Raw genomic sequence first — 25603 nt, 5'->3', positions numbered from 1 at the left:
GAGACATTTTAAGATGCTTTTCCTGTATTTTTTTTCTGTAACGTAAAATTTAATGTGAATTTTCTAACCTGTGGAAAACTGTCTTCAGTTTTGATTACTTATTTTTCTGATCTTTCCTCCAATTTAATCTTAATATCTGCTCCCTTCCATCCTCTTTAACAGAGGGATGATGATGCCTGCTGGTTGAAAAGGTGGCTGATCCATCCTGCTTAGCCTTGTTTTCACTTTCAGTGTTTTGAAAGATACTCTTCTGGGTTCATTGTAATGGATTGTAAGGGTAGTCATGTTCCTGCGATGTAGAAATTCTCCTGGAAGACTATATAGTCTGGACTTAGCATATATAGGGCAGCAGATAGGCCATCTCCACATACAAACAGTGTTCAGTATTTCTGCCTTTCAGTTCATCTTTCATGGCCTGAGATGTGGAACTGAAAAGGCAAAACAGAGTCGTTGTTGTGGTTATTATAAGAATGATGTCCACCAGGAAGGTGTCACTGTACGGGCTGAAAATTAAATAATCAAATTGCTAAGATGTTTTACTGTAAATTAATGGAAAGAGTTGAAGACAAATGCTGTCATCTTTGCCTTGACACTTTTGCTAATTCTTCTTTACATACTTTCAGGTTTCAAGTCACTGTGTTTTTCAAGCAATCATCAATTTCTCTTTTCCTGTCCACATTTTTGAAAACTTGAAACTTAAAGGGATTTATTAGTTCCTTCAGAAACATGAATAATAAATAATGATTGTTCTATTCCTTATAAAGATATTGTGTCTTTCTCTGGTATACTTTCAGAGGTATTGAAAGTGTTCTTTTCCATTGCAGTATCAGTCTTTCCCATACAACAAGAATGGATTCAAGGTAGGGATGAAGCTGGAGGGTGTGGATCCTGAGCACCAGTCAATCTACTGTGTTCTCACAGTGGCTGAGGTAAGCAAGCAGCCACAGTCCTGGGTTATAGTAGAGACTGAAATGAAACAGCAGCAGCTGTTTCAGCCCTCACTCTAACCTAACAGACAGACAGAAACTTATCTAGGAAGATGGGTTTTAAATTAATAATGCTGTATTATTTCTGGATGATAGACATGTAAAGAATATATCCAGTGTCAGTGCAGCTATACATATATTTAACATGCACAGCTACCGAAAACAGTCTTAGACTAGTTGGATGATGTGTGGCTTCATCTGCAATCCTGTAGTTTGTATTTAAAAGAAAAATTAAATAGAAAAGAATCATGCCAACTGATACACAGCAGTTTTATGTAAGTTTGATAGTATTTGCAGTTGCTTCATTCACTGATACAATTACCTAAAAGTTTCTTGTGTTGCTGTTGTGCTGCAACTTTTTCAGGCTGATGACTGCAGAAATTGCCTGTATTGGCAACCTGTGCAAGTTAACATAAAAATATAAAACCAGTTTTTCTTTTTGCTGTGGGTATGAAATAGTTTTTCTGATGAGCAGCTTCTTTGCTTTCAACAGAGAACCTGCTCCTTAGGCGTATTTTGTATATCTTTTAAACATACCTTACTTTAATTTTGACATAGCTTTAATGTGGAGAACTTCCATACAGAGACAGTATTGTGTCCTGTTTTTTTTCTCCTCCTCTCAGTGGTTGACTTATTACTTCATGGAATAATGAAGTTCTGGGGAATACCTCTACTGACTTCGCATCTTTACTTAAACAGTTTTCAGTATCTCTCTGGAGAGCCTTTTGAACATACTTCTTGTTCACTGCTCCCTTGCATATCAGTTAATCAGAATAGCTTGAGAACCGCATTACCTACACTTTGTCCTCAGTTGTATCAGATGTATTCATGCTCTTCTGTAGGGCTTATGTTTTACTCTGATGCTGGCTTGAGCTATTGTCAAGTTTTTGAGCACTACTGGCAATAGCCAGTTTTCAGTTAAATTCTTTTGACCAGAAGAGGAGGCTCTCAGACTGACAATAGCTTTGCCTTTTAGTTCTCTCCTTTTTATCAAATGAATTTGTTCATCTAATGCTAGATTGGGCAGAAATAAAAAGCTGACTGAAAACATACAGTTATTATATATAATATTGAATGGAAGTGGTTATGTGTAGGGCAAAGGTCTTAAAAAATAGTGTTGTATGCTGTCAATTCTTGCTTTTAGGTTTGTGGCTACAGAATAAGACTACATTTTGATGGATACCCAGATTGTTATGATTTCTGGGTGAATGCTGATTCTTCAGACATTCATCCTGTTGGATGGTGTGAAAAAACAGGTCACAAGCTTCATCCACCTAAAGGTATTGCTTAGTTTAAATCTCGTCTTACGCAGTTCTAAGATTGGGAGTACCTGTGTAATGCTGTAATTTTTTTTTTGGCAGAAATGTTTTCCTTTGTTTAGTCAAGGGTTTTTGAAAATGGCAAATTAAATACTTATCTTGCCTAAAATTTCAAGTTCGGAAGCATGCCCCTTTTATTCAGTGGAAATTCAGAGAAACCAAGAAAACAAAATGGACCATAAGAGTCATCAATAAGGCATTAAGGAAAAAAACTGAGCAGCAAACTTAGACCCCAGCTTATTGCAAGGAAAACGGCAGCATACTGGTGACAAATATGCTTAAACTGAGGTCTCACAGGCAGCTGAGGATCCTTTAGTGGAAGGTCTTAGGACATTTTTGCTACTGCATAATGATCACTGTTATTGTACAAATGTTGGTACAGACTAATAAAGACTATCCTATTTCCACAAAGATTAAATATGAAATAGAGACAAAAAGAGGAATGAACAGATCAATAGGGAGAAAAAAAGGTAAGATTGCAAGCCTGGAAGTGTAATTTGTACATGGATTATTTAAATGGTTTACAGGTATTGAAATGTGTGTAATTTATTTGCATAATTTACTTCCATTTCACATTGTGTAACTTCTTTTGGCAATTGGAGGGCATCTGCACTGAACTGTACTATGAAAAATAGATAAATGTGGTCCTTTTGGAATATGGCGGGAATATGTGAGGATGAAGGGAGCAAGTTCTGAAGTCTGGAAAGTGAGAAATAAATGAATATGCCATTTTGGCGTACACAATGAGGGTAGTATAATGTGATTTAGAAGGGCTGGAAAATGAGGACATGCACAAATTCAAGAGGATGTGCTTCCAGAGAATTATAAAACTGTAGATATAAGGGCTCAGGTGTGGAAGGTGAGAGTAAAGTAAAGCCACTGGAAGTGTAGGGGCAGGGGGCCTGCCAGTGTGTGAGAGGATGGCATTTCTTTGTGAGAGCCTTGAGAGGCATGAGCTGCTCTTCTGAGTCCTCTGCAAGCTCCACTCTGGCTACAGGGTGCTACTTGCCTTGGACACAGTTCTGCATAACTGGCCATGTAGCAATAGCAATTTCTTGAACATAAATAAGAATTTCTTAGAAGGTTGGCCCTTGCTGATGTAATAACTTGTATGTAGCAAATGGGTATTTCCCAGTTACAGCCTTCCTGATGTTATTACAGTGTGCTTAGTAAGTTTGGCATCTATGACGAGGATTTGTCACCTTTTACATCTTACATGCCTGGTTTAGAAAGCTTTTGTTAACCATGAATGATTTCCTCTAGAACTTTGTGGGGTTCTGCTTTTCCAAGAGGAAGGATAATATGCCAGTTGTAGGTTCTGTTTTAATTGGGTTGGACAGATTGGTTGTATATTCCTGTGTTAAAACATTTTAATAATGATTTCTGTAGTGCCCATTGCAAATTTTACATTGGCTAAAGCCAATGAGAGTTATGACATAGGACACAGTATTTATATAAAATAGCACCCCAGAGAAGAACTCAAAGGTTTGTGTTAGTAGCCTTTAATTTTCCAGATAAAATACAAATTTATGACCTTCATGGTATAAACCCTAAGCAATTTGGAACCTGGTGGTCTGCCTTGGGTGGGGAGGGGGGGGGGCAGGGGGTGGGGAGTGAGGGACATGAGACAGGAAGAATATTATTCTAGATGTTTTATGAAATGTATTTCTATCCATGTTTTTTAAAAGGGGAAGGATGGGTAACTCTTAGTGCTGCTGGGCAAGACAGGCCTTGTGATGGGATGTCTCCCACCCCCACGGCAGCAGAGGCAACAGGCAGCTGCTGCTGGGCTTCCAGCAGGTGTAGGAGAGCTAAGAGGCAAAATTGAACTGGGTTTCCTAGAAATTAAAAAACATGGTGTTCAGGACACTATTCATCTTGTGTAGAGGTAGCCACTTTTTTATCTCACACAGGCAAAATCTGCAGCAACAGGATGGATGTACATGTGTATATATATGCATGTAAAAATTGCATCGACTGGTCTATATCTGCAGTGAATAAATCAAATTGACTTCTGGTCTTGTTATGAGAGATGAGTTAGGAGGTTAAGATCTCCCTTTCTCATTTGGTGACAGGAAGACCCACACTGCCCAAAAACTGCTTCACAGTGTACTAAAACCATTTTTTTTCCCATGGGCTTTGTCCTAGTCCCATTAACTGATCCCTTCACTCATGCAGTAGGTGGAGTTTTTATTGTCTGCTGTGAGCTTGGACTTAGGTTTGAATACTCTCTAGAATTACAAAGTGAAAATGAAAAGCCTAAATACTGTATTGCTTTAAAGTGGCTTCAAATGATACAGCATTTGAAATATAACATACATACATTTGAAATATACATACAACATAAAAATGGTTTCAAAGCGTGATACACAGCTGTACTGTATCAAAACAAGAGAAAATTGGAGTATAAAAAAGGTATTTTTCTTTGAACTTTTAGGTTAATTTATGTTGACTACTATTTAAAATGGAAAGTGAGAAAGTCCTATGCAGAGAAGGTGAAGGATTTTAAACTTGTGGTTCCTGGGATAATATGAGAAACTCAGGTTAAACAAAGCAGTTGTCTCTGGCTTGTTTGAGTAATACTTCAAGTAGTTAAGAGGTGACACATTTCAGTAAAGGCAGTCACTCACTGAAATTTATTGTGGTTTTGGTCTTTTCTGGGTTGTAACATATTGATTAAAAGAGGTGTTTCTACAACTGTTACATAACAGAAAAATGAAGGAGGAAATCTATTTGCTTCCAACTCCTAGCATTGTTTTTTAGATTAGAACTACAGATGGTATTTGGAAGATTATTTTATGCAGTTCAAGATATTATGAATGTTTTGTAATTTTTTCCCCCTAAGAAACTAAACATTAATAGAAATACAAATTTAATTTTAAGTGTTGTATACACAGAATGAAAAATGTATAATGTCCATACAGGAGTCATTTTATGCTGTAGATTGAGAAGGGGTCCTGCAGCATTGATAGTGTAAGTAGCTGTTTGCTATAATCTAGGGGGGTTCTTTTAAAGCTAGTAGTGATGATGCTGTATTAGTGATAGCCTGATGATGTAATATGGCGAAGTCTGGAGGAGGAGGGATATTTTTTTCCTTGGACTGACTGGCATGGTGGGAAGAACTTTGGGACCTGTAGGTCTTTTTTCTGATTCTGAAGTAAAAGCAACAGACTGAAGAAGCAGCTGGAGAACACTTTTTGGCTCTGTGTGACAACAAAGGGAAGTTAGGTAGTACCTGTGAGGCAGACAGGTGGTGATAAGATGAGGTTTTGTTGGGGGGAGACAAAGAGGTGACTTTTAGCCTGTGCTTCTTGGAGATGTTCATTCCAAGGGAAGAAACAGAAGTATAAATTGGTCTCTTAATGATTTGTGCACCTGTGTCTCATACCCATCATTTCTTGCCCTTCTTTTACAACTCTCATTTAGGATATAAGGAAGAAGAATTCAGCTGGCCCTCCTACTTAAAGGCATGCAAGGCTCAAGCTGCTCCTAAATCACTGTTTGAAAACCAGAATGCAGTAAGTACTCGCTTGTTACTAATGATGTAATTGTGAGTATGCTCATGTGTGTGGTAGAGACTCATAGCATATTTCAGTGATGGCAGACTTGAGTCTGAAATTTAAAACAAAAGTGTTTACAGCAGAATGAATAACATTCTAACATTTTCCTCTGCACAGCTAACCTCTGCAGTTCCAGTTCATTACTCTTCTACTTACCTGTTTAAACTTCTGATGCATTCTTAAATTAAAGATTTGTTATTTGTACTCTGTCTTGCACCATAATCTTGTGCAACAAGAATGGTCTCTTTCAGAGGGAATATTTAAGACAGCTGAAACTAATACATTTCATTTTAGCAGCATGTTTAGGACTTATTTTCTGTCATAAGCCCCAAGTCTTGGTGCTTGAGCATTGCTCATGTCAGCTAATTAGGTTTCTGCCACTCTATTGGGACAGTTAATTGGGAAATTTGGAAATGACAGGAATATAGCGATTATGGATGATGGGGAGATTTCTGGATTTACAGTATTTATCTTCAGTTAAATGTCTTCCTCTATGTAGACAGTGATTCCGTCGGGATTTCGAGTGGGGATGAAGCTGGAAGCCGTAGACAAGAAGAACCCGACTTTCATTTGTGTTGCCACGGTAACAGACATGGTGGACAATCGTTTTCTGGTTCATTTTGACAACTGGGATGAGAGTTATGACTACTGGTATGATGTTTTTGTTTGTATCCTAGTAAGATGTATCAGAAATGTGTTTGCTTTAAGTGTTGTTTTCTGTGATACTTTCCAGACTGGTGATACAATTGCTATACCAACTTTTGCTGGATTTTTAAGTATGGCCACCAAAGTAGGTCTCAGTGGCAGACTGGCGGAATTGATTTTCCCATGTCAAGTTGCACGTAAAGAATGCTGAGGTTGTGCTAAATGTGTGTTCATGTGTGCTGCTGCATCTGGAGTTGTGGATTGATTTCAGTTACATATTATCTCTGAGGCTGATCTCTTCAGTGAAGAATATACACCATGATAATGAGACTAAGTGTACTTGGAGTTAGTTTTACTTGTAAGGCGGCATGTATTCATAAGGTTCTTGATCCACTTATGTTGAAACTGAACTGTAGTCATATTCTATAAAGCATCAGGATAGGGGCAAAACCTGGTTTTAGTCCTTTGTGTTCTATCTTCCAGTGGAAACTGAAATCCTGTTATCCTGACCTGTGTTAGATATGACCTTTGTGCATGTTTTATGGGGGAGGGGCTCTGTGTATCTATAGGAAAATCAGTGGATAGAGCAGGATGTACTAGGAGTATAAAGATAGTGAAGAAGATTTAGGCTGTTACAGTGCAAGTTTGTTTTGCTCTTGGATCTTCATTTGACTGATCATTTGGAGCAATGTAGTTTACTTTACAGTCTTTGGAGAATAAGTTACTGCACAAAAGGTAGAACATTGTTATGGATCCCTTTTATGGCTGGACTTTGACAGTGGCAACTTAATTGTGTAGCTGAGCCTATAAAATAAATGAAGAGAAATTTTTTCATCTGTATTTGATGACTACTTTGGCACTACATCAATGAGAATGTCACAAAACTGTAAAAGTAACTTCTAAACTTAGTGAGTCCCTCTCTTAAAATAATAATTTTGTGGCCATTGTGACAAATAAACTGAAGTAGAACTGAATTTTTGAAGCAGTCGTGAGCAGAGAGTTAAGTGAAGTCAAGAACTTAATATCAAGATAATAGACCAAACAAGTGAAAGACCAGAAAGATTAGCAATTATTTTCACAAAGAAGTAACACAAACCATATATTTTCTCTACAAAGCATCAGGAAACTGGGGAAACTTAGTCTGAATATCTTGGCACTTAACTGTTCACTAATAATAGCTATGACATTAATTAATAATTAAAATGGCAGTTAGGCAAAGCTTTTAGGGAAAACAGTGCAATATAACCCCTAGTTTGTTCAGAGGTAGCATAGGCATATTTCTAAAATACTGCACTCTATATAGCAGACAAACTGAATTTCAAACTTGTTAATATTCCAATGTCAACAGGAACTTTGTCCACCGATCTTTTCAGAGGAGGCAGAAGCAGTTTTCAAGTACATAACCAAGCTTTACATTTATAGTATTAGTTAAAGTTATAGCATCCTGAAGAGGTTTTTCTGAATTTTGTATGTAGAATACATGACATAAAACCCCCCTAAAAGGATGAAGAAAATTTGAATTTGAAAGCTTATAGGTTTTCCTATAGGTTTTCTGAAATCATTTGAGCTGTGTTTACATTGACATCAAACTTCAATTTTGTTCTTTTGGTGAAATTGTGAAATACCTTTCTGGAAACAGCAAGATGATGCTCCTGGAAGTACTGTACATGGAAATTAAAATATCAGTAATGTGGCCTACCTCTCAGCATTGCATTGAGAATAGTGAGTAGAGAAAGAAAGAAAGAAAATGAGAGAAAAGAGCGGCAAATGAAAATAGCAGTGGAGTGTTTGACCAAAAGAGAGCCTGCAAATGTAACCTGAATGCATCCCACTCTCATTTTTAATTTTAGGTATCAGGTTTGTAAGGACCTTAAAATATCTTAGGTGCATACATTTCATGTCTACCAACTGCTGTCTCTAACTAAAAATTAAAACATTTTCTGAGATTACCCAGAACTGAACCTCACAGGTTCCTTGTGCTTGCATGTAAGTTTCAATCTCAGAATAATAATGAAGGTGAAATTACTTATTTTGTGTATGTTGGTTATTTTCAAACAAGTACCTCATTTCTCTGTATACCTTTTGTGTTTTATTTGGAGTAGACTGAACTTTCTCATTGAGGTTAAAAAAAACCTTTCCTATTTTTGGATACCTAAAAGAGATTTGACTGATATTACTGACTTCAGGCAACAGAAACCCATTATGATTGCCTAAGGGTTTTTAGGCTTCAGGCTTTCAGCCTGAAGATACTCTTCTTTACTTTCTTTCTGAGCATTAGAAAATACATTTTTGGTCGAAAGTAAGTACCCTGGCTAGAATTAGTCATTACAGCAGCTCTTTAATGCATGGTCATGCTACTTTCAGTATATTATAAATAATATTAAATTTTCCTTTGATAGTGGCTTTTAGATTGGACAAAAGTGAACAAAATTCAAGATTTTACTTAATGAAGGAGAGGTTTGACCTATACAACAAAAGCCTCCAGGTCCTTTCCTGGAGGAAATTATGTTTCTTTTGATGAAACATAATATTGCTTTGAAAGCTGAAGGCATTCTCATTCAGTGGAACTTCTCAGTTTTCTTACCATTGCCTGAACCTGGAAATGGAGTGGGGAATCTTTCAGTATGTCGTAACTATGAATTAACTACAGGTCCATCCTATATTCTTCTGTTCCCTTACATCAGATTTGTTTACACACTGATTGATGTTGTCTTATCTTCCTATTTTTTTTGTGTCCAAATGGAAACACAGCCAGGGCTCATGAAAGAGGTGAAGCTGTACCAGCTTGTTGCTGTTTGTCCACAGGAGAAGTGGTGCAATGGCTGTGCATCCCAGACTTGCTGCATCAGAGGGCTCTGGGTACCCTCGCTCATCCTTGGCTTGGTCTGAACTTCCCCTGCAGAGAAGGTTGTACAGGCAGATTTTGGGATCAGCGTACCAGGAGTGTGTTAAAATACAGTGGCCCATGTGCCATTCTCTGCTCTGTTCCTGTCTGTCTTGCATAGAAAAATGATTTCTGAAGCTTGCTGTGAAAATAAAATAGCTTTTGATTTTTGGAACCATTTTTTGATCTGTATGACTTTTGGAACAGATTGGACTTTGTTGTGAGATTAGGAGGCCAGCCCTGTTCTCCATCACTATTTACTACTTTCCTAGCAGCCAAGTCCTTAAAAGTTGCACTCTGCGTGTTTCATTTTTGAGATAATTAACTTGGCTCCACTCGCTCTTTGAAAGGAACCATCTTTTTGAAGGGGATAGATCATAAAAAAAAGATAAAACAACCTTAAAAAAGTATGAGTCACAGTGCATGCGTTTAACTATTTAAATAGAATGAAACACTATCTGACCCTAAATTTCCTGTGAATCACCACGCAGCTTTCTTACCAGACTTTAAATAGAAAATATTGTAGTGTTTTTTGGTAGTACTATACCACCCCTGGATGCATGTTATAACCTCCTGGATTACGTTTTGAGAAGCCCTGACCTAAAATGATACCAGCTTTATACTTGTCAATGATGAAGTATTCTCAATTATGCACTAGATGGGGCTGCAGGATAGTTTTTATGGTTTTCTTCTTTTTCTCTCTCTGTTGGGTGACTGACATCACAATCAAGAACTTGTATAAGTAGTATTCTTGAGGGCACATTATTATTTATGGGTGTATGGGGCATCTGTGTATGAGTGGTTTCTGATGGGTAACATTTTCATTACAGACTGTATCTACACTTATTAAATGAATATCAAAATATTAAAAGGTTTGTTTCCCAAAAGGGAAAACCAGAAATAATTTCAAAACAGAAAATTATTGTAACACATTGTCCAGGACACACATGCACTTATTGTAAAGACAATGTTGACCATTTAATTAAAAATGGCTGTCCAGTTGTCCAGAGTATCAGATGGAAACCTATTTAAGAAAATATTTTGCTGAAATAATTGAGTATTAACTTTTTCAGCAGCAAGCATTATCATCCATCTCTCTTAATTTAGTTAGGATGCACTGTGTATTTGAAACAGATTTGAGGGAAAAATTAGCAGGACAGGTGAAAGTCAATAACAATATTAAGTTGTCTTCTATGTGTGTCTCCCCCATTGGGATGTGCCCTCCTGCTGTGAGTTAAAGACTGCTGAACCTTACATATGTTCCTTTCAGGCAAAGTTGTGCACACACTGGGGAATCACGTTGTCAGCTGGCCTTGGTTTTCCTTGTTGCAGAACTATTTCCTGGCCATTTACATCATGTAGTTCTTCCCTGCTTTGATGTTTTTTCTGTAGTTAAGATGCCCACAACTCAGCAAGCTGTCACTTGTTCTGTCCCTCTGCGTGGCTCTCCTACAGGTTCAGCTGGTGCACTCTGCTGCTTTTGGCTCTACTTTCAGCTTTTTGGATTAGCTTCAGTTTCCAGTATGGATATTAGATTTCTTTTTCTGTCTGCATGTTCTCACACAGCAGAAAGAATGGTTCACAAGTGACATGAATTGTTTGGACATTGTAATCTTGTTTTATTACTCGAGTGTGCATTTGTCACGTCTCTACTGCTCAGCAAAAGGTAATGCTGGTGCTCTGCTGTGGTCCAGGTGTAGGTATGTTTTGAGGTGCAAAATCCTTCAGCTCCTGCTAGTGTTGGTAACCTTTTTTGGCCTAGTAAGCATCCTCACAATTCATGGATCATCATGTTTTATGAAGCATGAACTGGGTAATCTGCCTTCTGTTTTGGAACAAAGTAGATAAAAAGCTGTGGGATGTGGCAAATTGATTGTGAAAGGTCAGCATAGCCTTAACATTCCAGTTGACAACTCTCTGGGGCTTTTTCTGATGGACTATTGTTGTTCTTCCAAACTAGATGTATATCCATTGAATAACACATATTAAAGCATAATAGCTTTATTTTAAATTGTGTGTGACTTTTACTGATCTCTACTTTCTATTGCTAAATTAACTGTTAGAAGCTAAAAGGCTGTGTGAAATCAGTAGGTGAAGATGGACTGTGTGATCCAATTTTGCTGGAACAAGGATCTTCCTTTTTCTGGAGTCTACTGCAGTTGAAGAAGCTGCTCATAGGCTTATCTGTAATGACTGGATTTTTCTTTTAAAGCAAATCAAAGTTTGTAGATGTTTCATAGTGCTATTTTGCAATGCTGTTGAATCACAGGCTGCTTTGTGTTCCATGCTCACTGTAATGTCAGAACATCTTCTAGGAATGCATCTTTTATTGCAGCATTCCTTGGTCATTTGCTTCTTCTTGAATCTTCAAGCCAAGAAGTGTGTGCAGTGGCATTCATTTTTCAGAGATTTATTAAAATGAATGTTCAGACTATGCTTTAGAAATCAAACCAAGCCAAATGCATTTAGAAGGTTTGTCCTGTTAAGTGTTTTTTACACATCTGCTTGATTATTTTAAGTATAATACTGATAATACCATAGTGATCCTCACCATGGGACTTGTTCCCAAATTTAACTTGCAACAGTTTTGAAAATAATTTGTGAACTTTACTTCAAAACATTTTAGGAAGTAAGAGGATATGTCTTTTCAGTAAAGAAGTATACCTCATACATGTAAAATTCCCAGTGTGAGAGGGATCAAAGAGAGGAGTGCTGCCCCATCTTCTTGTTAGCTTCTCTTCAGAGTTACTGTAAAGAGAAAAGAAGAGCCCAGAGGAAGCATGAAGGACTCACAAGTTTTTTCTTATTTTTGGAGGCAAAACATTTCTAGAAATCAGGTGCTCAGTTTTAACAGTGCTAAATTATCACAAAAGGTCTCTTGCTTCCTTTGCTTCCTTTTATTGATGGCAACTTCAGTGATTTAGAGAGTACCTGGTGTGATACTATGAATACTAAATACATACAGTATAACTTTAGATATTGTAGAAGGACAAAAATGCTGGTATTCATGAACTGAATTAAAATCCTTGGCTATTGTCAGAGCCATTACAGAGTCTGTCTAGGGTAGGTTTTATCTGCTTGGAATTATCTGATTGGCATCATTACAAAGAAATACTAGCAGAATTGTTTCATAGATATAGCCACAAGATAATGATGTTATGTTGGCCAGTATTTTTCATCATTAGTGCTTCTCTCTGTTTAGGTAGAAGGTTAGATGAGTCCTTGTTGTGAGATCATGTTCTGGAGCACCCCAAGCCTGCATTTCTGTTGAAGATTATCCATACTAAGTTTTAGACAACATGTAAAATATTTTTCAGATTAAAAAAAAAAAAAAAAGTTATTTCAAGTATAATGTACTCTTTCGTTTTTCTTTTATGCAGTGAAGGTTGAAAACTGCAATGTGGTATAGCCCAGGGTCCAGTCTGCAATTTTTTCTGTGCTGTATTTCCTTTTGCAGTCTCTAAAGTTTGTTTGTGTCCCAGATCTGCAGACCTGGTGTTTTGAATCTTAAGACTGTGGAGTGCCTGCATAATTTACCTTTAGTTTCTTCTTCTCTCATGCACCCTTCCTTTCTGGGTAGATATAGATAACGATTATTTTATAACACTCAGAGGGAGCAGCCCCACATGTTTGGTACTTTGCATTAGTAGCTCGGATTGAGGTACAATGGAGAGATTGCCTATTATTCTCCAGCCTAATGATGGAGACATTGACTTCAGAGAGGGATTAAATAGAAACTAGATCATGAGTGGTGTGGTGTTTTGCTCAGTTATTATATGAAGCATGTGTCTTCATGCATGGTTATGCTCTGTTTATTCTTTTCTCATTAAGTATTCGAGAAGTGTTTAGAAAACACAGGAGGCAGACAGGGTGTTTGAATCTAGACAATTGCTTGGGTGCTTAAGGTTTGTTTCTTGATCTCTCCCTGGGGAACTGGGAATGAAGGCCTTAGCTACTTCAACTTACTCAAGCTTCACTTTTTTGGCCTTGCTGGATCCTTGCAGTGAGTGGGACACTGACCTTGTGGCCACTGGAGAGATGGAAATGCTGGTGGGGTTCTCCAGAAGAGAGAGGCGGGGCATAGCTGGAAATATTTGATGTCAGCTTCTGAAACACGTTTAGGGATAGGAAATAGTGGAGGAGAGAGGTGGTGTATTGTGAAACTGAATTTATTTAACTAAAGAAGAACTTAGGTGGGGTAGGCTCCTAAGAGAAGTGAGGTCCTTAAGGGCAGATGTATATGGGTATTATATGGTTATAATACATGAATTTTCAGCTAAATAGAGGCAAGTGGTGTGGTTGCACAGTGTAGTGCAGTGCCATGCAGAGTGATGCTGGCCTTTTGTGTCAGCAGCATGTTTCTTAGTCATCTTGGCTACATAAATACAATGTATTTCATTAATAAAGTACTGTCAATTGTTTGGCAAACTCAAAAACCTTCAGTAAGTATCAATGCACGTGTAGGGATGGTGCATGTTTCACAGCGGAGCCTGATAGCTTTTACTTTTTCTGTAGACCAGTCTTACTTTTTATCTTTACTAATAATATTGAGTATGAATATAATAATTGTAGTATTATGTACACTGTGTTTTATTGTGCAAAATATGTTATGTTATGAAATAATATCCTAATATGCAATAAAGATAAATTGTGAGCAATCTCTTGCTGCTTGACACATGCCAGCACATGTAGCTCACCCTGCCTCTGTTAGTCTTCTGTGGCTCTATTGGCATGCCAGAGGCAACAGCAGTAGTGCAGAATAGGATGCACTTTACAGAAAATATGGGAAGTTGTTAACCCTTTGAGTAAGAGAGTTTGGTCTGTTTTTTAAGAGCAGTTTGCAGTGTTGGATCACTAATTCTTTCATGTAGCTTGGGGCCTAAAATGCTTCTTTTATTGTTTTTGTTTTTGTTTGGGTTTTTAGTTTGTTTTTTTTTTTTTCCCCAGAGTTTTTTCAGACTTACTTTTCTTATGTGCTGCTGGGTTACAGTAACATGTTTATACCTCCATTTAAGTCACTCAGAATCCAGTTTTGAATTTTTGCTTGCTATTGGCACTGCATTGCAGTTATATGTGGTTTTCTCCTCCGCCTCCAGGTTCAACCTAGACCATTAATCAAGATCTTTAAGTTTGTGGTTTCAAATTTTGATCTTGGCATTGCAAGACTCCATCTGGCTTTGATGAGATTATGGTATTCTTGCAACTAGCCAACATGATTCTACCAAGAATCTCTGCTTGGGAATTTTTCAGAATCATCACAGCTTCTCAAAAGAGATGTACCATTAATTTAAAGGACTTTATTTTCATTATCTCCAGCAAAATTGTAAATAAAGCCTTATGCTTGCATAGGTGGTTAAAAGTCTGTGATAGATGCGTTTGTGTCTTCAGGTTATGTTTGCAGTTTAAGTTGAAGGTGTTGTGGGTTGTTAGGAATTTAAGTCTCTCTTGTAGGTCTTGGTTTGTAAGCATAATAGGATGTCTGAAGAGCTGCATTTTCAGGTCCTTTTTTTCTCCCCTTCCTCCAGGTGTGAAGCAGCTAGCCCACATATTCATCCTGTTGGATGGTGTAAAGAACATAAAAGAACTCTCATCACCCCGCCAGGTTTGTAAATTGTTACATGTCTGAAAGATTTAAGGTGGCTATAGTCAGTTAGCATCATTCAAATTTACCATAAGGTTTCTGGTACCTCTTCTGAATTTTTTTCTGTAATGAGGAATTGATATTTACAGAGCTGTAAATTTTTTACAGGACTTAATATATTGAAAATAGAAGTATAATAGATGTTTGGCATTCAGTATGCAAATATATACTGATTTAGTAAAGAGACATCTACTCAAAAGATATCCCTTGAAATCTGACCAAGTTTGTAATTTTGGCTGAATGGCTGACAAGTACTGTAAAACTCACATTCTGAAAAAATTGTATTATTGGGATTAAAGAATCAAACTTGTAAGGAGTCTTTGAAATGAAGGAAAATGCAATGAGAGAGATGATAAAGAAGGAAGTGTACTCATTAGTGTGAAACTTGAGATATTTTTCAGGATGATTGTGTATGGCTGGATGACCTAAATACCCTGTTGTACAAAGTGGCATCTGGTGTCTTGAGCATGGAAAGTTTTAATTGGTTAAAACTGACTTGGACAAAAATTCTAATAGCCAGCAATCTTGAAAAGTCATAAGCAGTCTGTCTGCCAGGAGGTTAATTGCAGCCTGTTATTCAGTGAATCTCTTGTAAAGCAAATTAGAATTGGTTTTGTTCTCTTCTAGCTTATGAATACTAACATTTAAACTTCAAGTGAAACTTGTGGTGCAGAGTGAAGTTGAAGGACAGGCACTGCCTTTTCTTTAACAGCCAAGCTGTCTTTGTGTTTCTTCCCTAGAGTGTTTATAAACATGGCATTTTCTGAGAAAGGCAACATCTTCTTTGATGATGTCTGTAGATTATTCATAAATGCCCAGGCTATTTTGTTAGAAACTTAATAAAAAATTGCTCACTAAAAGACTAACAAGTAGTCCAGTGTGCTCAACTGTGGTACAAAGCTATCACTGATTTAGATTGTTTACCAGTGAATGACTGTTCATTACTTGAATTCATTTCCTCAGTTAAGTGGACAGATTTTTCCAGTCCACATTATTTATATTGTAGAGGGAATCACAGAGTATCCTCATATCCAAAGCAGTTGTGTACAGTAGCTACTCAATAGTGTGTATGAGAGGATTGTTGACTCTTTTAACCTGTATGGTGAATTTAGCAGAGACAATTTAGAACAGCTTTTCTTGCAATTATTTTATAAGTCCCATGTATTAATCAAAACAGTATTGTTAAAGTGCTAGGCACTCTGTAAATTAGACATTAACTTCATTTTTTTTCACTGCTGTGTTTAATTTTGATCATGTTTCTTTTGTCTGTGCCAGATTATCCACATGCTAAGCATTTTTCTTGGGAGAAGTATTTGGAAGAAACCAGTTCATTACCTGCACCTGCAAGGGCTTTTAAAGTGGTGAGAAAATGCTTAAGTTTCTTTCATGATTTTAAGTTCATGTAATTAATTTGTTTAAGAAGATAATACAAATATGGTGTTCCTATGTTTCCAAATGTATCCAATTAATTAGTTGCATATAGGTGGTTTATTTTTATGCAAGTTTGCAGTTCACTGTTAGAAATCAGATTATTATAAATAACTATTAATGTATTATTTTAATTATTATAATGGGATTAAATGCTACAAATATATTACTAATTAGTGTAATTTGCTATGGAAAATTACTGCCTACTTATTACAAATAATGAGATAGGTACTGAGTCATGATGACATATTTTGCAGATCTGTATTTCTGTACATTTTATATGGTGCAATAGACACAGTGTAAAAATGAATGTAAGAGATTAGTCTGCTTGTCCATCTAGTCAATTGTCTTGGGCTTGTTTTCAATGCCCTTTAGCAGACTTTTTCTTCTGCAAGCTTGCAGCTAGGGCACATGGGCAGCATCCATAGGAAGCTCCCCAGCTTAACTATGGTGTTTGTGAGCAACATCTTTTTCCTTTATCTTTGTACTTGCTAGTTTCTTTCAGTGATCCATCTTTTTGAGCTCTTAAGATTTCAGTCATGGTCACTACTGCAGAAAGGAATCACACAATGGCTTGAACTGGAAAGGACATTAAATATCATCTGGTTCCAATCCCCCTGTCATGGACAGGGACACCTTCCACTAGAGCAGGTTGCTCAGAGCTTCATCCAGCCTGGCCTGGAACATTTCCAGGGGTTGGACATCCACATTTCTAGGCAACCTGTTCAAGTGCCCCATCATCCTCACAGTAAAGTATCATTTCCTAATATCTTACCTAAACCTACTCTCTTTTAGGTTGAAATAATTTCCCCTTGTCCTGTCACTACATGCCCTTGTAAAAAGGCCCCTCTCCATCTTGTAGGCTCCCTTCAGATACTGAAAGGCTGTAATTAGATCACCCCTAAACCATCTCTTTTCTAGGATGGACAAACCCAATTCTCTGAGGCTTTCCTTATAGGAGAGGTGCTCCATCCCTCTGTTCATCTTGGGTTGCTGTTGGGAGGCAGCAGTAGGGTGATGGTAGCTCCCAGCCCTTGTCTCACAGCACTCTGAAGCCTGTTTGCCTCAGCTTTTCATATTAGAGATGCTCATTCTCAACTTCGCCAAGAGCTGGATTAACAAATTAACATTAATAAACAAATGTGGTGTTTATTATTATTTAATTTCTGGGGTCAGTAGATTACCAGAGATTATTCATGACCTGCAGTTTATCACCCCAAAGTGTGTCTGTTTTAGTAATGTTTCTCAATCTTACATTCTCAGCACACATACCTCAAGCAAGGATTAAGAACTTATTTGGTTATAGCTGAGATAGTAACACTGTTTTGTGTTGTATTGTGGGAGAAAATTGAGTTCTTAAACTGCAGCTGAAGGAAAAACACCAACTCTGCAAGTCCTATAGTGACAGATACATTATTTTCACAAAAATTAGAATAAACCTCATAACTTGTCTTGTGAATATGTTCCTTTAAAATATAAATAATTTTGCTTTAATTTTCATAACTACAGATGACAAACACAAAATCTGATACTCCTACCAAAGACACTAATTTTATCAAAATAGTATTACAAACCCAGGCATTTGGTCCTGTTTGTTACTGTTATGCTGTGAATTAGTTATGTTTTCAGTAGGAGACTGAAAAAGGGTTTGATTCATGAAACAAAAATACATACCAGAAAACACAAATATGTCTTCTGTAGACAATTTCATAGACATTTCAGGCAGGTGGTATGTCATGCCTTATTAAATACTGTAATGAAACTGTTGGTGCAAACCTCCAGGAAAACTTTTCTAGAGAATTTAGAAAAAAAACTGATTCAAACCAAAGATACCCATTTACATACTTGGATGGCTTAATCCAGTCCATTCCAGGAAAACCTGGAATCCCAAAGTGGTTACTTTGTTGCACTATATTGATAACACTGAATTATGTTTTTATGCTTGAATTTCTAATAGAGGGAAGGCAAATTTGAAAAAATAAAGGTATAAAGTTTTTGATGGATTATATCTATTTTATAGCTGCATCAGTTTTTGAGGTTTTGTTATTTCACATAGTATTGTTGTTTTTTTCTAGAAACCTTCTCATGGCTTTCAGAAAAATATGAAACTTGAAGTGGTTGACAAGAGAAATCCAGTATTTATCAGAGTAGCAACCATTGTAGATACTGATGACTATAGAATAAAAGTAAGTTTCTCTGTCTTATTGTACTATCCTACTTAAATAAATGATGAGGACTTTGTAAAACTGAAATCCCATAGTTGTAAAATTAACCATAGAAAGAAATGAGTGGTATTGCTCTGTCCTGCTGAGCTTTTGCTCTTGCATTTCACTAATTGATAGATGCATAATTCCTTTGGAATGGGTTGTTTTATTGTCCTCTTAGTTGTGCTGAGGTGGATAGTTAGAGAGCAGAGTTGAATATATTGGAAAATTGCTTTGGGAATAGTTGATGGGAGACAATTGTCTATTCTGTCAAGAAATGTGATTATTTAATAACAAGTGTCAAAGGGCTGCTTTGATATTTGTATTAGGGACTGTAAAATATTTGGTTTAGGTGAATTGAATCTGTCTCTATAAGTTTCTAAAGGGAAAAGAGAGATATATGTGAGATGTGAAAGAGCCCTGATCTTTTGTCCTTTCTCAGTGATTTCTGCAATTCTGAAGTTTCTGTTAATTATGGGCTTTGGATTGGATTAAGCTAAGTTAAGGTATTTTTAATGTGTTTTGCAGAATTTGTGTACTTGAATTAATTTTCTTTCATTGTATGAAACCAGTCTCCACTCTGAAGGCCTTAAGTATTAGAAGGGCTAAGGTATACCAGATATCCAATTAGAAATGAAAGATGTGTATGTTTGCAGTTTGCACAGATTTAGTAGGCATACCTGTTACTTCAAGTAGGAGATGCTGACGTTTCATTTTGACTTATCTGAATTAACTGCTGGTAGGAAGTCATCAGAACTAGTATCTTCACACCTACACATTTTCTACTTCAAGTTGGACACGCAAAATAAAAAAAAGGAAACAAAAAAAATCCCATCCCAAAATAAAGAAAAATCCCACTCCCCAGTCTAATGCATTAAATGACAGGATTTGTACTTCTAGGGCAGTAATTTGACTCTAGTATCTGTTGAAAGAGCTCTGTTTGTGCGTTTCTGTGTGTACGTGCATCCACACCTGGGCGTGTGAGAGATCCGAGGGATTTACTGGTCCAGAGGTCATGCAAGATTTGAAGATATTTAGCTTTCATGTGAAAAATGTATGCATAACCCATACTGGGGCTGTCCTGCAAAGTCACATGATTAATTTGCAGTTTCAACTCAATCTTGTATAGCCTGATTTTAGTAAAATTTTTGCTTGTATGATGGAGGGATTGTTTGTCTTTTATAGATGAATTCCATTTTTTGTAGTCCTTTGCTTTACTGCTTTGCTCTTCTTAAATCCAGTTCAAACAAGAGATTTCAAAACATTTGGATTTTTGTGTGTTTTTTTGAGAGATGAAAAAGGCAGACATTCATGCTTTAATTTAAGTATTAATGTGAGAACTAATGTGAGAACTGCATTATTTCTGGGATTTGAGCCTGACAACACAGTAAACAACCATATGACATGTGGTTGTTTATTGTTTACTTTAGTGAGAGTATGCCTGAGTCCAGAATGTAAAATACATGTACTTTCTGTGTAACTTAAATAGTTCTCTGAAAGTGACTTCTCTACTGGACATGTCATTTCTAGAGACTACTCAGGTAAACTAATTTTATGGAGAATTTTCCTGATCTAAAATGCACTATTCTCCTTTTTGTATTTTAGGTTCATTTTGATGGCTGGGATAGTATTTATGATTATTGGACTGATGTTGACAGCCCTGATATCCATCCTGCAGGCTGGTGTACAAAAACTGGACACCCTCTTCAGCCCCCACTTAGTAAGGGAAACCACACTGTAATGTAATGATGTTAAAAGGCATGTGTGCTGTGCTATCATTTTTCCCTGGCAGTGCCATTCAAAGAAAAGAAGCCACTAGGATATGCAAAATAATTGCAAATGTGACATTGAGTGCAAAATCAACAGCCAGTAGTTAATCACTTTTTAGTAGTTTATTGACCCTTACTACAATGGAATTACAAGAACCACAGTCAAAACCAGAAGTGATGTAAAAGATCTGTTGTGTAAAATCCTGGCCCTCTCAGAGCCAGCACTGAAACTGCTGTGGCACTCAGTAGGGGTGTGGGGTATCACTCTTAAGATCCTTTGTTCACATCTCTCTTGATGGTTACTCTGCTTTTTGGCTCAAAGGAGTCCAGAGTGCACTGAGAAGGCACTGTTTTCAAATGCTGTGGCAAATCCTCAAAAACAGTGAACTTCCTTTTCTTCTTCAGCTGAGCAAAAAGGGATTAATGGTGCCCACTTTGAAAATAAGTGTACCAGAAGCATGGTATCAATAATAACACTAGATTTACCAGCTTGTCCTCTCTGGGGATTTTGTTTTACTTATTGAAGAAGTAAGAGAGGTTGCAGGAGGAAGAAACTTTTTGGTAACTATATCTCTGCCTAGTCCACTGTGTTTCTGGATAATGACAGTGAGATCACTTTAGCCAAACTTTGAACAGATGAGTTTTTAAGAGTGTGCTCTTCTCTGAGATTAGTTTATGTAGTGACTTTGAGGTATGGTTTGCACAAGTGCTGAGTATACACAGCTATAACAAGGTCAGAAACAACTGTGCTTGGAAAATAAGAAATGCTGAGCAATGCCAAGTACTCAGGAAAAAAATTAATGTAAAATAACTGAGATAAGTCACACACAGTGTGAATATGTTACCTTAAAAATCACAATACCTCAATTCAATGTCTCTAAATGCCAAGAAGAAATTATTCCTATCTGGGGAGTGATCAGAGTATATTCATTATTTTTCTGAGCACTCCAGCAGTACAGTGATGACTGCCTGTTAGGAAGTTAATCATTCTGCCTTCAGAATCTGAATAGAGTGCCATAAGTGCAAAAGCACAAAGTGAATAATGAGAAGACAGGATGCTGCATATCTGCTTCTTAATCTGAGATGTGCTGTCCTGTGTGCTGAATGAGCAGCCCAGTGGGAAAAATAGTCTGTGGCCACATAAATAAAAATTGTATCGAATGCCAGAAGAGCTGAATAAGGTTACAACATTTCTATTATGTAAAATAAAAATTTTAGTCTAGGTGGGAGTATAAAAAATGTAAATTCTTTTTTTTGGAGACATTTAAAAGAAACAAGGTACAGGTGCCTATGTAACATGTCATCTCCTCTAGGTGGTGGCTTAGGAGGCACTGCTCATCCCTTTTAGGATGTGACTGGTAGAAGTAAATTTCTGTTAAGCTACAAAAATTAAGATGGATGATATGACAGGAGAGGAGGTTGACCATCTGTTAAATAGGGACAAAATAATAATCTACACAAATACTTATAATATATAATAATTACTGAATAAAATATTAATCCAACAATATGACTTTGTTTATTACCATGTAGAACATTTTTTAAATGTTAATATTGCTTCCAGGTAAGTTAAAAGACATTTCCAGACTTCTGGAGGGGTTTCACGAGGAGGGAAGAAAATATATTGCACGACAGTTTCTGTCTCAGTCTGTATGATAGGACTTTCAACAATGAAGTCCAGATCCCTGCCTTTCACAGTAGCAGCTCTGTGTGAATGCTGTGCAATGTTAGCAATATTAGTCTATAGCAGTTCCCACTATTCATATATTCATACTCTTTTCAGATGTAATTAAGTTATCATGAAGGATTATGACCATTCTGATAGCAGTCAGGGAATTAAGAGCCAAGTATTGGTGTTGATTTTAACATTGTTTCACAGTGATGCAAACAACAGCTTCTCACATAAGCATGGGCAACTAGTTGTAATTTAGAAAATTACATTTTTTAAAGAGTTCAAATTTTTTAAGTGAAGAGAGAACAGTTATAGGGAGTTAATTTTTTCAAAATCAGAACATCAGTGAAGCAAGATTTCTCTTTACAGAAATGTCCCTATTCAGATAACTCCTCCTCTGAGCCACTTGCATGATTTCTATATAAAGGTAGAAAAGGTAAAATTCCCTGTTCTCTCACCAATTACAGTCATTAAAGGCTATAGAAGTCTTTGGACTTCAGTGTAGTGATAGTTTTGTAATTTTTGCATAGCTGGAACACTTGGTAAAAAAAGCTTTTATACTGCTGTAATTATACATAATAATTCTATCTTTCATTATCCATCTGCGAGCAAGAATCTTTCATCTGGAAAAATATTTAAATGGACTTTTTCATGTCTGTATTGTTATCTGTAGGGGAAGATACAAGTTCATATGCTGTTCAAGAAGAACTGGTACTAGAGGGGGACAGTGCATTCCTGCAGAGGCACAGCAGGGTGTTCCCAGTGTCACGTACTGGAGCACGGCTGTCTCTCACTTGCTGTGAAACTGTGGGTTATGTATTATGTTAGCTTGGGCCTCAAAGCTCCTTTTGGCATGCATCCTTTAATGTCTCTGCAGGCATCATTGTTACAGGCTGATGAAAATCAGGTAGACACATAAATTCAGAGAAGTGAAAAAGTCAAAAATCTCCTGATGGCTTGTTCTTTTCAGTAGTATTTTCAGCTTTCATTTTCACATCTCTTTTACTGGAAAACATCAGCTAATGTATAAGGACAGTACACATTACAGACATATCCCTGTCTTTAGGAACAGGGATAGGGTAACTTAATTTTTCTGTGCTCTTAAAAAACAACCAGGTTCCAACTAAATGTAGATAGTAGAAGAGAAATTTGATGTCATGCATCTCCTCCAAGATTTATGTTCTTTATATAAATGTAGTTCTGTTGTAGAGATTTATTTGCACGGAATAAAATTATTTCTCCAGTGGATTAGGTTGTTTAAAACTCCGTCATGCTTTTACAGAATGTATTATTAAAGTATTTCTGTTTACTTACTTCTTCATGCTTGCTACAATGCACTGGTATTCATGCATAACTATATAGCTTTTAAGTATTAGATAATTTTCTTAAATCTTATTTGTGATTTCACCTGGCATGCAGGTCCCTTGGAACTGGTTGAAGCTTTAGAGCATGGAGGGTGTCCCACAGCAGGATGTAAGGGAGTTGGACACATTAAAAGAGCAAGACATATCGGCCATCATAGGTATGTTCTGTGAAACTGATTTTATTCTTTCAGTTGAGGGATGTGTGCAGATGGTTCTTCTAAATTGTTGTTCATAAGGAAATAAATCCAAGCTGGAAAAAAAATAGGAAATCTTGTAGACCTAAATATGCAGTTATTTCAGTTGCCATGGTGAGCATGCTGAAATAAACATTTGCAATCTGTAACTTCATTTCACCAGGGTGTGCTGAGATGAGACTTGCTGTACATTACTTTTTGTCACAATTGGTAGATTCAGTTACTCTGTATTTTGTTCCTTTGAGGATTCCTCGGCTTGCTGTCCAGTTTGCAAAATGTTACAGACAGATATGAATAAAGCAATAACTTTTGAACATTTTGAAATATGAGGCCACTGATTTTATTATGGCTTGGGTGTTTTTGTTCTGCTTGGTTGGTAAGGGTAAGGATTTGCTTGTTGGCTTGGAGCAATGCTAGAAAGGAAATTCCAATTGACGTATTCCCAAATGACAACTTGCTGCTTCTATTTAGTGTTTCTAAAGATGCTTAGTTGGACATCTATCTGAAGTATAATACAGAAATATTATATATATTATATATATGGATATCCCATCCTAGAGAGTAGTCGATATTAGCACAGGAGAATGGAATGGAGGGGACAGAGACACAATGACCGAGTAAATGGGAAACATTTCCCAAGTTGAAATTTTATTATTTTAAAAATAGTTACAATGTGGGGTGAATCCAGACTGTTTCAGTAAGGGATGTACAAATAATATAGTATGTTAAGTTGAGACTTAGAATAAATATCATCCTGTTACCTTTTAGCAAATTAGAGCTTCCAAAAGTTGTAATTTTTCCATTACACAGTCATAGAATTCTCAAATGTCCTACCACTTTGTTCTTCCTTCTCTCTGATGTGGTTAGTGCACTGTTTTTTGGTTATTTATTAATGCATTTTTTTAAAGTATATTTTCAAACTGCCTTGATCCAAGATCTTTTCACATTTTTGATGAGACAGTTATGTCCCGTTGACTCAAATTACACTACAAGGTTTTGTTGGTCTATCACCATGTGCTTAGGTCCTGACTAATCCCTATCAAAGATATGTGGCTGGTAAAACTTACTGATTTACTGCATTTTGATATGCAAAAGGCATCTTCTGCTGCAAGTTCTTCCCTGTCTGCTGCAGAAGCATTGTTTGTGCTGTTAGGAGCAGAAGAGCTCCTGATGCTAGGACAGGCTTTATCCCCAGGTTTTATCCAGGAAGGGATATAGCTAGGATAGCTTCAGTGACAAAACTTGTCGCAGCATGAACTGGGATGGAGTTGCCATGACACAGTATGCCACATCACTGTCTTTCAGACTATTCTCACCCTATTCTGGTTGTCTTTTTCTGTCTGTTATTTTTCTTTTGTTGTTGGTTTTTTTCTCCCAGTTTTTCTACCTTCCCTTTTGTACTTTCCCTTTATTTCACTCAGCAAATAGGGTAACTCCTTAAACAGTCAAATCAGTCCATAACTGCATTGTAACCTTCTGTATTCATAGCATTAGTCCACTGGAAATGTGAACTAAACTACATTTGCCTAAAAGGCTTTCTGACTGCTTATCTGAAACCCCTTTGATTTCAAATTCTAGTAGACTTGAGTCTTGTGTGATTTATTATTGCATTTAATCTGGGAGGCAATAAATTCCAATTCCTTATCAAGTGCTATCTCAATTATTTAGAACGAGGTGGGCATACCATGGGTTTCAGTCCAAAGTTGAAACTTAAGAAAAAAGAAAGGAAGTAAATTTGTCTGAACAGTTTTTCATTTATGATGTCTCTAAATAAACATTGGCAATAAAAGTTCTAATGTTTTAGATGGAAAGGATGAGTAAGAGTAATGTCTATTTATTTTGTGCAGCCTTTGCTTTTATAGCTACCTTTTCCATGCTTTTTAAAGGTCGTAATACTTACTCATCCTGAATATTGAGAAAAGAAACAAACTCATGGC

General features: G+C 36.8%; 1 protein-coding gene across 4 annotated transcripts in view; it reads left to right on the top strand.

The window, feature by feature from the left end:
• Window positions 1–25603, top strand: part of L3MBTL3 (L3MBTL histone methyl-lysine binding protein 3) — a 77843-nt gene that overhangs the window by 31427 nt on the left and 20813 nt on the right. For all 4 annotated transcript variants that reach the window (XM_021540729.3, XM_021540728.3, XM_021540732.3 and 1 more), the window contains exons 8-16: window positions 825–929; window positions 2131–2266; window positions 5732–5823; window positions 6365–6516; window positions 14920–14996; window positions 16311–16396; window positions 18539–18649; window positions 20273–20387; window positions 23528–23630. In XM_021540729.3, coding sequence (XP_021396404.2) covers window positions 825–929; window positions 2131–2266; window positions 5732–5823; window positions 6365–6516; window positions 14920–14996; window positions 16311–16396; window positions 18539–18649; window positions 20273–20387; window positions 23528–23630 — 977 coding nt within the window. The remainder of the gene's footprint in view (window positions 1–824; window positions 930–2130; window positions 2267–5731; window positions 5824–6364; window positions 6517–14919; window positions 14997–16310; window positions 16397–18538; window positions 18650–20272; window positions 20388–23527; window positions 23631–25603) is intronic.

The sequence above is a fragment of the Lonchura striata genome, chromosome 3 (assembly GCF_046129695.1).
Source record: "Lonchura striata isolate bLonStr1 chromosome 3, bLonStr1.mat, whole genome shotgun sequence".
NCBI lineage: Eukaryota > Metazoa > Chordata > Aves > Passeriformes > Estrildidae > Lonchura > Lonchura striata.
The sequence above is the reverse complement of the archived record's forward strand: the minus strand, read 5'-3'. Positions and strand labels throughout refer to the sequence as shown.